Source organism: Equus przewalskii, chromosome 9 (assembly GCF_037783145.1).
Source record: "Equus przewalskii isolate Varuska chromosome 9, EquPr2, whole genome shotgun sequence".
NCBI lineage: Eukaryota > Metazoa > Chordata > Mammalia > Perissodactyla > Equidae > Equus > Equus przewalskii.
This window is the reverse complement of record NC_091839.1, coordinates 81,686,706-81,703,098: the sequence shown is the minus strand read 5'-3', so window position 1 is coordinate 81,703,098 and position 16,393 is coordinate 81,686,706. Positions and strand designations below refer to the sequence as shown.

At 45.6% G+C, this 16,393-nt stretch overlaps 1 protein-coding gene across 5 annotated transcripts in view; it reads left to right on the top strand.

The window, feature by feature from the left end:
• Window positions 1–16,393, top strand: part of MAP3K5 (mitogen-activated protein kinase kinase kinase 5) — a 180,756-nt gene that overhangs the window by 131,404 nt on the left and 32,959 nt on the right. For all 5 annotated transcript variants that reach the window (XM_070559384.1, XM_070559385.1, XM_070559388.1 and 2 more), the window contains 4 exons: window positions 3,888–4,021; window positions 10,054–10,181; window positions 10,602–10,738; window positions 11,696–11,801. In XM_070559384.1, the coding sequence (XP_070415485.1) occupies window positions 3,888–4,021; window positions 10,054–10,181; window positions 10,602–10,738; window positions 11,696–11,801 (505 nt within the window). The remainder of the gene's footprint in view (window positions 1–3,887; window positions 4,022–10,053; window positions 10,182–10,601; window positions 10,739–11,695; window positions 11,802–16,393) is intronic.

Sequence of the window (16,393 nt, the reverse complement as noted above, 5' to 3'; positions counted from 1 at the left end):
ACAGCACTGGTAGTGGGAAGAACATGAAATCTGGAATCTGATGAGCTGGGTTTAAACCACACCTGTGACGTATTGTCACTGCAAAAGATGTGTCTGATCATTTGTAAATTGGAGCTAATCACAGACCTTCACCAATATGACACGGGCTTATTATGCCCAACAAACGAGGTGGCTTGTTGACAGCTGGTTTATTTCTTCTAAATTGTAGTGCGTTGTAATGGTGTGAGTGGTGGTGGTAGAGGTTCAGTGTAGGTTTCTGTTCTTCTGGACAGGGCACCCTCGCACAGATGAGCTCCTGTGGGGATGGTCCCTGCCCTGCCTCCTGCTGGCCTGGGCCCTGGCTGGTAGCTGTCCAGCATGCATGGCACAGCGTGGTGGAAGTCCAGACCCCAGGAACTGGGTGTGGAGACTTGAGCTCCTTCAGGTGGAATTTTTGGCCTGTGTTTCCTGCCTCTTTGCTGGAGCCCGGTTTCATCTCTTGGTCTGGGAAATTACTAAATGATCCCTGCTCCCTGTCCCCTCACCTGAAAACACACCTGGTCTTCTGCTCTGGACTAGGAGGGTCTCCAGCCTTACATTAGGCGGCTAGAATAGGAGTTTTCTCTAATGTCGGTTGGGTACAGTGTTGCCACCGGCAGGGGAGACAGCTCCCCTCCAGAGCTTGGCCTCCGTCCTCAGCCGGAGCACACGATCGGGAGGGCAGTGCAGACCCAGTCCTGGCATGGTATTGGGCCTAGTTTTTCCCCAAGAGAATACAACCGATTGCCTTCTGCCAAGGCTTGGAAACAGGTAAACTGGAGCTGGTGATGGCAGCCCACGTCTTCCTCATCCTTGGCAGCAGTGGTCTCTCGAGTCGAGTGTGAACCCCAGAGAGTCTCAGAGTGATCTGATTACCCACCTTTATGGGCAATTTGTTCTTTTTATCTATTTCCTTTCATGATCTTCTCTTTGCCTTTCATTTTTTGTAGTTTCCCTGTATTATATCTCAGTGTGAATTTATTTTTATTTTTCCTATTTAGGGCTTAGTTTCTGAAAGTTATATTTGATTCTGTCTCAAATCTGGCCATTTTAGGGCATCTTATCCTTTTCTCATGTTTTTTGATTTCCTATTTTATATCTTTATGTTAAATGTCCTTACCTTAAAGTTTCAATTTCTTGTATGAAGTTGGGGGCATTGATATTTGTCAAATCAGCTAATACTCACTGGCAGTGAATTCTTTCTTTATGTGTTTTAAAATTTTGGATTGCAAGCTCAGTTTCAGTGGTGCCTTATCAGTGAGAATGCCGCATGGCCTGTAGAGAAGGAGTCTCCCTTTGACGTGTTTTTCTGATTCTGTGAGGCACTCCAGGGATGTCCCAGGGCCGAGACCAATGATGGGTATTATGACAAGTGTAAATTTGAACTCCAGGCAGCGTGAGGATCAGCTGAGAGTGTTCAGAGACTTGTTCTGTCTACCCAGAGCTCAGGCTAAGACGGACAAGCTCCCGTTTCCCAGGGCAGTGGGCTGACTTGTCCAATCTGCCCTTCACCACGGTGTGGTCCTTTGGGGGCCCTGGTTTTCCGTGTTCCAGCTCTTCACCTGGTGTAGGCACAGACTTCATTTCCATCCCCTCTTGGGCATTAAGACCAAAGTCCCAGATAAGGGGTTGGCAAACTAGAACCCAAAGGCCAGATCCAGCACGCCACTTCTCTTGGTAAAGAGAATTTTGTTGGAACAATATATGTCCCCTTGCATATATTGACTGGCCATTGACAATGGCAGAGTTGAGTGGCTGACCCGAGATCATGTGGTGCGCAAATCTGAAAATAGTCACTTCTGGCCCCTTACAGAAAGGGGTTTGCCAACCCCTGCCCTCGTGCCCACCCCGGGGCACTGGGGCCATCACTTCTTATGATTACCCACCTAGTGTCCCTTTTCCTCTTTGTTCCTAGCCCCTGCCAGTCGTCTTTACTTTCAAATAAGCCCAGCGAGGCGTTTTACATGTGTCTGTTTCATTTTTTCTGGGTGTTTTAGCAGAAAGGTTTTCAGGTACCTACTCCACCATATTGCCAAACCAGAAACCCTCCTACTGTCTTTGGATAGTAATTGTTATTCTTTTTATGTTTCCTTGACTTGACCAGTTAACTTGATCACTTAAAATTTTCTTTGTTTTCTAATGCAATTCTTTAAGGCCGTGACCTTTTCCGTCTACATACCCCTGTACCCGTGGTGTTCCATTCGCTTTGTCATTCTTTTAAACTATTTTGTAATTTCCATGATCATTTCATTTTAAACCCCTTGATTATTTTAAAGTGCAATAGTCAGTTTTCAAATATATTTTTTGGCTATCTTATTTTTAATATCCTGTGGTGGATGGTCTTTATGATATCAGTTCTTTGGAATTTGTTGAAATTTTTTGAGTTTTAATTTGTGACCAGTTATTATGTAGTTTTCATATAGGCATGAAAGGAATTTATATCTGAGTGCAGGGTTCTCTGTGTATATGTTATATCAGACTTGTTAATTGTGCCATTAAAATCTCTATTTTAAATTTGCCTGCTAGATATATTAGATTCTAAAGGAGTTCTGTTAAAACCTATTGTGGGGCCGGCCTGGTGGCACAGCAGTTAAGTTTGCGCGTTCTACTTCTCCGCAGGCCAGGGTTTGCCGGTTCGGATCCTGGGTGTGGACATGGCACGGCTTGGCAAAAGCCATGCTGTGGTAGGGGTCCCACATATAAAACAAGAAGATGGGCATGGGTGTTAGCTCAGGGCCAGTCTTCCTCAGCAAAAAGAGGAGAATTGGCAGTAGTTAGCTCAGGGCTAATCTTCCTCAAAAAAAAAAAATCAACTTGTTGTGGTTTGTATTTGTCTATTCTTTTTAATTTTGTCAGTTCTGCTTTATGTATTTTAAAATTGTTGTTAGTAGGTATAAAAATCCATGATCATTATCCTCTTTGTGGGTTATCTGTCTATGTTAATGTTAAATTTACTGGCTTATAAATGTTAGAAATCAATTCTTTGAATGGCCACTCAAATCCTCCGTGAGTTCAGTCCAGCTGTGGATGGCTAGTTTTGTACCCAGCAGGACATAGACAACACAGGGAGCTGGCTCTCTGTCTTCTCCTGCTGGTCTGTGGTCTTACGCCAGGTTTCTACAGAGCTGTGGCCTGATCATCTGACAGCCCTGAATCCTGTAATTCGAGTCCGAGGCCAAGCATGTGCCTTTCTGGATGATGCCTCCAGGCCTGAGAACGTCTGCATGCTGAAACCCGCTTTCATTTTGATCCGGTTTTCCACATCTGACTGACACACTTGACAGCTTGGTGTTTTGGGCTATAGGAACTTCCTTTTTACTTCAAAGATGAAATTTTTCCTTTATTTTTCATTTTTAAAATGCTTTTTGGTCTTGGGGAACTGGGAGTGAAATAAAAAGAATTCTTACTTTATCGTCAACTAGTGAGATCTCGTTATTTTCTTCTCACCCAAAGCCTTTCAGTGATTTTATTCTCCTGGCAGAGTGTGAAATATTTGACAGCACCGAAAGCTGAAAAACAAGAGAAAGATTAATTAGATGGGATGGATATTGACAGACATCGATGCTCATCAGACTCATCTCCAGAGTCAATGAAAGACAGGACTTGGTGCGATAAACGATCCAAGCGGGCCTGCGGAGAAGCACCTTAGGGTTTAAATACACGGCCCCCACAGTATTCGTAACAGTGTGAAACACCAGCACCGTGTGCTGTGTGCTGAGAGTGTGTGTTGTTTGGTTCTTGAAGTGGCTTCTTAGAACTTACTGTTTTATTTGATAAAATAAGGAAGAATGCCCGTGGAAAAAGTTGATATCTAAAATGTAGAATGCAACTAATATTTCCATCTTCTCTCCCCGTTTTTCCTTTTGTAGTATGACTACGAATATGATGAAAACGGGGACAGAGTGGTTCTAGGAAAAGGCACTTACGGGATCGTCTATGCAGGCCGAGACCTGAGCAACCAAGTCCGAATCGCTATTAAGGAAATCCCAGAGAGAGATAGCAGGTACTGTAATTGCGGTTAAGAAAAACCTGTTTTCTAAGGTGTTTTGGGTTGTTCTTAGCACTTTAGAAAATATTTGGGTGAGTTCTAATTAGTGAAACTCCGTCTGAAAACTCCGTTGTTCCAGTTCGCTCCCTGTGAGGTTTAGCGGCTGCGTCATCCGTGATTCCAGGACGAGGCTGTGGGGGAGGCACCGCGTCTCCGAGATAGGAGGAAGGACGGTAAGGAGGAGAAGAGAGAGTGGCCCTGTGTGTGCTGGGCTCAGCTTGTGTCGAATGATGGTTTATTACATGGATAGGTGGGGAGCAAGCACTGTCAGAAATGCTTTGAACCAGAGGTTCTAGTTTCTAGTCCGGAACGTACGGAGCTTGGAAGTCGTTCCTCCATCCTAACGACAAGCGGAAAGCTTGGCCAACTGAGAAGGCAACAGCTCGTCTTGCATCCGTTGGAGAAGTGAGGTCAGAGGACAAGCCAATGCCCCCCAGAATTGGAGAGACAGTCATAGGGGGCCCCACGCTTTTTTCCATTTTGCCTCCAGGAGCCCTACCAGGTCCTCACAGTGAACATGGGAGAAAAATCCCCTTTTGCTTCTGGCGGGGGAGAGTAACCATTTTGAAATATGCCAGAGCTCTGTTCTTAACAAGGCCTGCCCTCAAGAGAAACTATTTTTACCAGGGCCTAACCTATTTGAGGTGTTATTGGAGCCTAACTGACCTGGGGTAAGGGAGATGCCCAACTCCAGCCTGCTCTGCCAGCCTGTCCCACCTAAGGGGTGGCAGGGACTGTCAACATTTGTGAAGCTCACAGCCCCGTGGGACAGCTCACCAAGAGACTGACCATCGTAGGACTATAGCGTATGTCCTCTCCCAGAGTCCCTTTTACCTGGTACATCATGTCTGCTTTCAACAAAAATTAAAAAGCATATTAAAAGGCAAAAACACAGTTTGAAGAGAGAGCAAGCATCAGAATCAGACTTAGACATGGCAGGGATGTTGGAATTAGGAGACCAGGAATTTAAAACAACTGTGATTGATATGCTAAGGGCCCTAATGGATAAAGCAGACAGTGTGCAAGAACAGATGGCAGTGTGAGCAGAGAGACGGGGATCCTAAGAGAGAACCGAAAGGGAATGCCAGAGAGCAAAACACTGTAACAGAGATGAAGAACACCTTTGATGGGCTGGGCACAGCTCAGCCTCTGAGCTTGAGGATATGTCAGTAGAAACTTCCAAAACTGGAAAGCAAGGAGGAAAAAAGAGACAGAAGAAAACAGAACAGAATATCCAAGGATGGTGGGACAGCTACAGGTGTAACATGCCTGTGGAAAAACCAGAAGGAAAAGAAAGAGGAAAGAGCAGAAGAAATATTTGAAAAAATGGTATGAACCACACAAAGTGGGGCTTTGTGAAAAATGGCAGGGTTATCAGGAACAAGGACGTCATTCAGGGCGTGGAACAGCTCTGGTAACGGGATTGTCTGTTGCTCCCTGCTCTAGGGCTCTGTCCTCTAACTGGTAATTCTCTCTTCTTTCAATCTCGTGATTCCTGCTGCCTCACGGCTTCTCTTACACCTTCTCTCTGTAAAATAGTGCTCTTTCAGTCAACCGTGTACATTTTCTATGTCGTGTATTTAAACTCTGAAAGATAGGGGATTGGACTGAGTCCGTCATTGCTATAGTCCTTATTTGGCCAAACTTTAATGCCAGGCTACATCATGGATGTATTTTGGCTGCCCTCAAGTCTGCTTCCTTTGGCCATGGTGGTAGGGCCAATGACCTGCTTTCTTCAGAAAGGACACTCCCCTGAACTCCCAGGGTCATCTGTCTACCCACCCTCTCCAATGTAAGTCTAAAAGGCATCTCAAGGTTAACATGGCCAAAACTGAACCATGGAGTTTTACCGCCAAATATATGCACCTCAAGTATTCCTTGTCTCAGTTAAGGTGACCCCATCCATCCATCCATCCATCCATCCATCCACCCACCCACCCATCCATCCATCCATCCATCCATCCATCCATCCATCTGTTCAGGCTAAAACCAGGATCCATTTGGATTCCCCTCTCTCTCTCACGCCACATCTACTCCATCAGTAAGTCATACTGCTGTCTCAGCCCCCGCCATATATTCTGAATCTTTCTCATCACTACAGCTCCAGCTCCAGCCTAAGCCTTCAGGTCTCTCACTCGGACCCCTTGCTGCACCCACCTTGTGAGTAGTCCCTGCTTTCACTGTTTCCTCCACCCCTACTCCATCCTTCCTCAGAGAAGCCACAGAGATCTTTCCAAAGTTGAAATCACATCATGTCACTGCAGCTTAAAACCCTTCAATGGATTCTTATTGTAACCAACATAAAACCCAGGACCCTTAGCTCAGACCACCAGGCCACAGACATCCTCCTCCTTCTGTGGCCTCACCTCCTCCATGGCAGCCACACCGGCCTCTCTCTGCCCATCAGGCATGCCGAGGCTCATTCCCCAGAACCCAGCAGGATTGCCTCATTTTCAGCGTTTAGTTCTTAATTCAAATTTCAAGCCCTCGGAGAACCTTCTGTGACCACCCCAGGAAAGGACACCCCCTCCCCTGCAATCAGTGTCCCGGGTCCCAGCTCTCCTCCTGCCTCTCCATCCTTCATGTGAGCCTTTCACAGGTGGCTGCTCTGCCTCGAGCCTCCGTATCTGCACTCCAGGCAGGAGGAGGAAAAAGGGAAACAGACTTTCCCAGAAGTGTCCGGCATCCTTTCACCTGTTTCATTGGCCAAAAGTGTCCATCCCAGCCAGAGGGGAACCTAGGCACTCCATAGCTTTTTAGCCAGCTGTCTGTTTCTCCCAAAAAGTCATAGAAAGGCAAGAACAGATGTGAGGTAGGTGAACAGCGTTGCTGTGTGCCACGTGCATGGCGTCAATTTGGGTCTTCCGTGGTGGTGGTGCAGAATTTCCTCTTGGTTATTTCATGAGACAGATTATGAATTCTTACAAAACAGAGAGATGATTCCTTAAATACCTAGAGTAATATATATATAAATTTATCATACTAACATTTTCATTAAATGTTCCTGTGGGTTCTTAAGTAATAAGTCAGAGAGTGGATTTTAAACAATGTCAATTTAAGGGGTTGTCGCTATGGAATTGCCGCAGCAAACTCCCTGGTCTTTAGCACCCTCCCCTCCCCTCCCCTCCCCTCCTCCCACCAGAAGCATTTGAATAGGGACTTGGAAGAAAGCCACTTTTAAGATGACCTTTGTAGCCTAAGTTTATTGGACGGCCCTTGAGCACACACAGAGCACACTGAGGCCAGCAGAGGTGCAGTTCTGTGACGAGGCAGTCGGCATGGTGTGGGTAGCTTGAGAACAGTTGTGTGACAAGCCCTTTTCTTTAACAGCTGGTGCAGGGCATCTTCTCGTTGCCTGTACAGGAAGAGTGCAGCGAAGCCCACTGTGTTATTGCAAGATACAACACACAAAGGCATGTGCACCTGTGTGCCCCAGAGAAGTTTCGACGTTGCACTTAAAAAGGGAGCGGTTAGGAAGGGTAATTGCTAAGGTTGGATGGGGTGTGAATAAGGCATGTGGCACATACACTAAGCGTTCCATCTGTAACGAGGGGTCCTAGCAATGAAACAGCTCCCTGTGTGTTTCCTTCACATTCTAAAAGCATCTTGTTAGAGACTCAGAGTAGTTTTGAGAGAGAGGTGGCGGATTCCAAGTACACTCTCATGAGCTCTCCCACCGAGGGGTTAATCTCGGTTGACTTCTTCCTCTAACACGCTACCCACCCTGAACTATTTATTTAGACCAATTACTCTCCACCCAGCTGTATGTTAGAGCAGCGGGGAACTGTTAACAATATTGATGCTCAAGCCCTACCCCCAGAATTCTGGGGTGGGCGTGGGCGTTGGTTATTTGATGTCCAGCCGGGGTTGGGACACCGGTTTAGGTGGTTGTCATGGGAGTTTGACTCCCAGGCGCTCTGGGGACGCATATGGAGTAATAATTCTTCAAAGCTAAATATACACAAGTGTCTCTGATTATCTGTGCCGTTCCTTCTTTCCGTTGTCACAGCTAATTGAGAAGAAATAAGATATTTTTGCAATTCCCATAAGCGAACATAGCTTATTGACCTGAACGAATTATAGTTTCATGCTTATACCGTGCTTGGGGCTTACGCTGTGACTTACACTTAGGGAGAATTGCTGGGTGTTACTAATCATTTCCGTGTTGGAGAACAGGTCTTACTCATACCCGGGATGGATTCTGACTGTTACTGTGACTTTTGAGTTGACCTTTGGTGATATGATTGGGGAAACTTATTATTTGCTTCTCCAGGATCTTACATTTAAACATTCACGACTGATTTCCCATAGAGGGTTGGGTGGGAGCCCTTTGGTTCATCATAAACTGAGTTAGCTGCTTGCTTCAGATTATTTAGTCATCTTGATCTCCTGAATCTTTAGAATAAGCCCAATATTTGCCACTAATTTATCTCCTGCGTGTCAAAAGCAAGCTTATTAACTGGTGTTAAATGAAATGTTTTAAATCCCGTAGAAGAAGTAACTTGCAAATATCTTCATAGTTGAGAGTCGTTACCTGGTATCTTTTTGCTAACACCATATGCTCGTATTTCTCGTGTTACTTTGTTCAGGCAGTTATCAAAATGGTGGTGGTGTCTAACTGGTGTCCTGTTAAGGGGTTCGGTTTTGTAGCTGCCTTTATAGTTCCTAGAACAGTTCTAAAGAAAAAGGAAATGAGTAAAAGATCTAAAATACGAGTCAGTTTTTTTTGAGTAGCTGAGACAGCTTTCTGAATAATATTTCACAGATTATAAAAGTTTATTTAAAACTTTTGTGGAGTTTTGTGACCTGCTAATTGCTTTAGTGTTATAGCTTATCCTGAAAAGCTTCATGAAAATAGTATTATGCAATACTAACCAATTCTAGTATTCGTTATTGGCATTCAAAAGCATCCATTCTGTTTATATGCATTTGCCACAATAAGATCCAAGCATTTCCTGCACGTTGGGCTCTACGTTTACTGTGTCTTAGTAGCTCATGCCTTTCACACCTGCAGCCTTCGTGTACAACAGAAAAAACAATTAGGGAATAGCTTTGAGTCTCTGTTTATCATTGCTGACACCCTACCATAGTTAGCTATACAACAATTATATTAATAGAAAATGTAGTGATATATATAATTTAATATTAAAATTGATATCCAGGATTTTTAAGAGTCCATGAGCCTTATAGTACTTCAAATAATCATCAAAAGTGTCATTCTGTCTTCTCCAGAAATGCAGATTACTTTCATGTTATAATTTCATAAAGCAACATACACCAAGTACGTGATTTTGAAGTCTGTTTTAAAACTGGTCTCTCGGTGTGAAGTCTTGGTTAGGAATGGGTAAAAATATAAGAGAATTCATGGACACCGTAAGGTGAGGATTTTGAGGCAAATGGCTCCAGGAGACTTGAGATATAAATGGTTTGTGTTTTCCATTGAAGAGCTGATTTCAATGGAAATGACCTTTCAGTAAGTTCTGGAATGAACATTAAAGTTATTTACAGTTTTCATCTTCCTGGGCAAGAGTCTCCTGGAATAGTAAAGTTACGTCATGAGGCCAATGGAAGAGGAAGTCTTGTTGATGTGGACAGTGAGCTGGGTGGCTGATTTTGGTTTTCCTGGGCTCGGATCTTCTCTCTGTCACTTGCTAGCTTTGAGATCTTGGGCAGGTTAGGCGTCCTCTCTGGGAATCAACTTCCTCATCTGTAAAATGGGCATCTTAATCGTACCTGCTCACGGGGTTATGAGAACTGAGTTAATATATTCGAAAGGCTGAGAGCAGTGCCTGACACATGTCCCCTCACGCCCCACAAGGGCTCCAACTTCACGGAATTTATGTTATGAGAAATAAACGTCTTAGACAGGTCATATGTGATTTTATCTATGGACCTATTTTTAACTGCCGTTTTCTATTTGTGTTGCCTAAATTTCTGCACTGACGTCTGGCCGCATAATCAGCTCATGCCGTCTGTGTGCCTTTCAGGTACTCCCAGCCCCTACATGAAGAAATAGCGTTGCATAAGCATCTGAAGCACAAAAATATCGTCCAGTATCTGGGCTCTTTCAGTGAGAACGGTTTCATTAAAATCTTCATGGAGCAGGTCCCAGGAGGTAAGAGATGTTCTTCTTTCCTTAAAAAGCATAAGTTACTGGGGCCTTGAAGAGGAGTAAAATTGAGCGGGATTTCCTAGTTTACAGCTTTTAATTTGTCTAAGTTAAAAGAGAAACTAGACATGTGACCTCACCTTGGGGTTTGTTAGGAGACGATAAATAAACATTGGAACCGTTTTACCGTTAGTCCTGGTGACTTGGGATAAGGTTAGCGACTGCGCGGGCTTTCACCCCCGCTGTTTGATGAGGAGCGTCTTCAGAGCAGGGACACTGTCCTGGTCGTATCTGAGCCAAGCGTCCGGTACAGTTCCTGGGCGACGAGAACAACCAGTCAACGTTAGCTTAAGTTAATGTTGCGTAACGTGCTCTAAAGAACTCATTTGGATAAGATTTTATCCACTTCCTCTCTCAACTTTACAGGAAGTCTTTCTGCTCTCCTTCGTTCCAAGTGGGGCCCATTGAAAGACAATGAGCAAACAATTGGCTTTTATACAAAGCAAATACTCGAAGGATTAAAATACCTCCATGACAATCAGATAGTTCACCGGGATATAAAGGTAGGATGCACTAGGATTCGTTTTTGAAGGTTCCTTGGTGGGTAATTGTTCTATCTGCAAAAGCCTTATTGTGTTATGGGTATTAATTTAGAGTGGTGAATAAATCAGTCTAAAGCTCCTATTTTCTTAGAAATAGCAGAAATTAGGATATCACTCTGCCTTGAATCAGTTATTGATGTTTATGTTTTGTCTCTTCTACTCAAGGAAAAAACTCCTTAATCATGTTCAGCCAACAAAAATTAGGCTTCGTCTCCGTGCCTGGCCCTTTTTACATGCTCTGGGGGCTGGTGGCGCAAAAGAACGCAGTGGGCCAGGGCGTGTCCCTCCTCCTGAGGAGCTGACAGGAGGGTTCGTCTTGGTGTCCTTGCCATAGTAGCCACTCAGTCAGTATGTGTTGGATCAATGGATGAATGGTTAGAAGGAAAAAAAAAAACCCTGTGGTCACAAGTATCGTATACTCATGGGTTAAACTAAAATTATATAATTTATTAAGTTCTCTTTAAAAAAGAAAATTCAGAATGAATGGATTTTTGACAAAGTCTGGACTATTGAAAGTAAGTTAATATTACTACCCTAAAACCAACCCAAATGCCCATGTATTTGTGCTGTCCCTAAATGTTCCAGGGAAAGAAACAAAACAAGTTAGGAAAGAAAGTAAAGTGACTGGGAAGTCGCGAAGGTCAGAGTTGAGCGTGTCATACACGGTCTGCGCACAGCGAGCCCTGCTCCTAGTGACCTCTGAGCAGGAACGTGATTGACCTGTGACCTGAGCAGCAGACCGTGAGCTGATAACATGGAAACAAAAATGGTGTCCAGAAATTAACTATTAATGACGTGTACAGAATTATTAGTGTCCCCATTTACCCTAAGGAGGCTTTTTCTTCTTGGACTTTCGAGCCAGCCACAACAATATTGGAAGAGAGGTGCCATTTTTGACCAGAGTCCTCTGTTCTCTAGGGTGACAATGTGTTGATTAATACATACAGCGGTGTTCTCAAGATCTCTGACTTCGGGACATCAAAGAGGCTCGCTGGCATCAACCCATGCACTGAAACCTTTACTGGTATGTTTTTGTGATGATGATAGAGATCTTATGTAATTAAAGAAATAATTGCTGCATTTGAGCTGAATGTGAGAGATCAGTGTGGTCTGCGTTCTCACGACATCGATGCTGGTATCGTTTAAGCTCGCTGAAGAGGTGCAGAATCTGATGTGGCCCTTTTCTCATCCTGTGTTTATGGGACTTGCTCAGTCTCCTGCCTGATGCTACTGAAGGTTTTCTTTAAACTCTCAATTTGTTATTTGTTTTTCTTTTCATGTTGTTCCTTCTCTCCTGGTTGGCCCACGGCCACTATAACCCTGACGAGATGTTTTGTTTTTTTTAACATTTCTCTACCCAGCCTCTCTGTGGTTCTTGCTCACGCCTTCCTCCCTGCCCGTCTGCACTGCGAGTCCCCTTTCCCAGTCTGTTTCCTCCCCTCCTCACAGCAGAAGGGACTGTAGGATCTGAGTTCAGAAGGAGGAAGTGAGTCAGCGGCTCAGAACGGGGCGCGGAGAGCTTTCCTGGGAAATTAGGCAATGCAGCCAGCCAGCCACCTAGACAGCGGAGTTCTGGGAGTGGAGATGGTGATTTCCGAAAAGGTGGCAGTTGCCAAGAGGAAGCCGAGGCCCAGAGAGGTGACTGAGCGCCCAGCTCGGGAGGCTTGGCGACTCCAGCCTGCCCCCGCTCCGGGCTCCGGCCCTCCGTCCTGTGATCCTCGTGGGGGGCAAAGGTCCTGTTCTTAGAACCAGAGGGAGAAACTTAGCAAAACGATCATGAATCGTCTGTGGGCTGCTAGAAAGCAAACGGCCAGGCGTCCCGGGTCTGAGGTCAGTGGGGTGGACGTTAGTACCCCAGCTTTGCAGACGGGGAAATGGAGAGAGGAGCCATCACAGTGAAGGCGTGATGGGGTGTCAGCGAGGGGACTCCGACTGTCCCTCTGCCCTTTGCTCTCTGTTGACCTCCTGGCTCGGTCCACTGTGCTCAGCATCTGCTCTGGAAGCCTGGGAGGGGGACCGGGGACAGAGGTCTAAGTTTTATCCTCAGAAGGGTCAGTCTGCAGCACCTGACCCTGCTCCCACCCTCACGGCCATGGGCATTTCAGGGCATGGAGTTAATCACACTTAGAAAGCATATTTTTGAACAAAATAAATTCCAGCCAGTTAAGAACTGTAGATGTCTTTGCGTCTCTTTCCCTATGCTCGTTCTGTTTGGCAAGAGACGTTTTAGATGCTGCCAAGACTCCGTCACTTCTGGGAGGAAAATCCCTACTTTCAGACACTTTATTTGGGCAAAATGTTAACTTAATACTCAAAACATTTTTTTCTTTAATCCCCAAAGGAGTCAGTAAAGCCGTCCTCCCAGAGCCCTTGCTTAGCACTCTCGTGGGAGGGACCTGTGGCTGACGTGCTTGGGTCTGTCCCCGCGGACCCTGAGGGCCTGGGCTGTGCGTGCCTTGGTGCGCCCACCGCCCAGCCTCAAGGGCTCGCTCGGTGCTGGCCGTCTCACGGGCCCGGCCAGCCTCCGGTGAGCGGAATCCGGAGACGCTGATCTTTCTCTCCGCTCGGTGACGGGAGAGGGAAGACAGCACCCACCATTACAGGGTGCTTACTGTGTACCTGACTGTGCTCAGCACTTTACATAGATTATCTCGTTGAAATTCGTACGTCAACCCTAACCCTTAGGTGTCATTATCCCAGTTTATGGTGAGAAAATTAAGGTTCAAAGAGGTTAAATAACTTGCCCAAGGTCACAAAGCTGGGAAATAATAGAGCTGCGATTCAGACTACACTTACCACCCAGTGGGATTAGTTATCTTCCCCCGAAACCTGTTCCTCCCGCGCTCTTCCTGCCTCAGTGGATGGCCGCTCCAAACGCAGTTGTCCGTGGCGCCTCTTCTCCCACCCCAGCCCCATCCGTCAGGGAACCCTGTGGCTCTGCCTTCAGAACGTGGCCGAAACTGGACAAGCCCCTCCCCGCCTCCACTGCTGCGCCCTCCGCTCGCCTGCCTCACCTCCATAGCCTGTTCTCCAGCCTCCCTCTCCGCGTGTCACCACAGCGGAGTGGTCCTTTTAAAACATAAATCAAGCCCTATCATTCAGGGATGTCTAGCTTTCTTCCAGAGTAAACAAACCCCACAGTAGACAAGGTGCCGACCTGATTCGGAGTCTGTTAGCTTCTCGACCTCATTTACTACCCGTCCCCCCTTGCTCACTCTGCACCAGAAGCACAGGCCTCCCTGCCTTTCCTCATTACACCAGGCAGGGTCCTGCCTCAGGGGCTTTGCACATGCTTTTCTTCTGCTAGTGATGCTATTCTCCCAGCTACCTGCATGGCAGAGTCCCTCTGCTCCTGCAGGTCTAACTCAGTGTCATCTTAGCGAGGCCCGGGAAGCCCTGTTTACATGGCAGCTGCCCCTGGGCACCGCGGAGCCCCCTTCCCTGTTCTTGTCTTTTTTTTGTCACAACATCACTTTGTAATGTACTATATGATTTACTTATTTATTATGCCTACAGTTTATCGTCTGTCTCCCACTGCAAAAATGCAAGCTCCGTGGGCCCTGAGATTCCTGTCTGTTTGCTCCACTGCTATTTTCTGAGTGCCTGGAATAGTGCCCGGCCCACACTAGGCTCAGTCTAGATCTGCTGATTGAACAAGTGGACGAAGTGTGACGTCAGAGGTTCAACTTTTACCCACGAAGCTGTGCCACCTCCCTGGGGGGATTGCAGTGGCAAAGAAATTCTAAAAGATTATTTTAGGATAATTTTTTTTGACGTTGGAGTGAATACACAGGAGGTGTAGGTTTCAGAGGTAACACTCTTGCTTGTTTTCCCTGGGCTGATGTTCAGATTGGCTGGCAGCTTCACTGTCCAGCTCTGGAAAACTCTTTATATGGAATCCTGTGTGTTGTGTGTTCATGGAGTGAAGAGGCAGATGTGAACACATGGCTAAACCTCGTGTTTTTGGCACTTGCCCCATGGGGGATAATTAAACACAGCTGGCACATAGTGCTCTTTGAAATAGTGTCTGATGGATAAAAACATTGCGTAATTTATTGTTAAGATACTACTTGAATTGTCCAATTTTTTAAATTCGCTATATTTTTGATCACTTGTAATTCTTACTCAGATATTAGCACAATTTAAATTTTCCCATCAATTCTATTTTAGACCCAGAGATAACAAAAAGGAGTGGTAGGCTTCAACACCTGTTTTCTAAAAGACCGCTCGATCCCCTTTCCATCATAGAAATGCCCACTTTGGGGGAAGCTGTAAATGAAGAGAAATCACCACAGTTTTGTACTGAGGGGGGGTGGGTTGAGGAGCGTGGTCACATTGTCCGTCACCGGCTGACGTGCTTCCCTCCAGGGATGTCGCTGACTGAAACCGAGAGCAGACGTGTTGTTGTACGTGAGCATGAACACGGCCGCTGCCGTATGACGTGAGGTCTGGTGGGTAAACCCAGCAAGATGGCAATCCTTGACAAACACAACATGTTTTCATCTATTTTTATGAACAAAAGCTAGTTTCCAGCCTAGGATAGTGGGTTTCATAGGCCCAGTTTAGAGGAATTTACCTATAAATCATGCGTGGAGCGTTCATAAAAGGAGTTGCCCATAGTTATCAAAATGTCTGTCACTTTGGTTATGAATCAGAAAATACTTAGCAGCTCTTGTGGCAAGTGCCTTGGGATTTGAACTCGTGCCACATGGTGCCTCGTATGGGTCCCTGTCTGCTGATTCTGTCGCTTGTATATCAGAAGCAGGGGACAGATACGATGATAACCTCTTCCTGTGGCTCTCCTGACTCATGGCTGGGCTTTGAGAAGTCACTCCTGGGGTTTTTAGAAGTGCAAATCCGGCCTCTCCTTGGGCCAAGGAGGCAACTGCAGTGGAATGTTTCTAGGATCTCCCAGGTCAGAGCAAGGACCGATGGGTGAATGCTCCTTCCATCACACACGCCCTTCAGCTCTCTGTCACGCAGCCTTCACACCTCCTCGCTGGTTCATTTCATTCTTCTTCACTCTGTCTGGTGATTTGTCTGTACTGATGGCTCATGTCCTGTCTTTGCCCTGTTAAAACTGTTTTTCCGTGGGCCACAGGCACACAGCAGAAGCCTTGTTTATTTGATTTATGCAATAATGTACACCAGAAATTATTTACGTTATTTTTAACACTGGCTTTCAGAATCTCCATGCCTTCATGAATAAGAAATAAGAATGGAAACAGAAGAAGTAAGCATTCAGTTCAGGAATTGAAAATAATAGTCTAAGGAAGTGGATGAGTGACCTGGGTTTTTCCTGGACACGGTTGGAAGTATACAAAATAGGAGTTTTCATATGTTTGAAAATCTGATTGCAGGAAATGTGTGTTGCTGTGTTCTCTCTCGTTCTCAAGTGGCTAACTGTTAGAGGTTTCTAAGCGGCCCCAGTGAAATGAGGCCTCAGTCATATTGTGCCATCTAGGAAGTGAGAAAGTATCTGTTCATAACCAGATAATATTGGTAAACTATTTTTATGTCCCTAATAAAACCCATTACAAAAACTGCTGTTTCCTCTTTTATTAACAGCAGAGAAAACTGGAACTCAAGAAAGTTGAGCTGTGAAGACCTGAATCA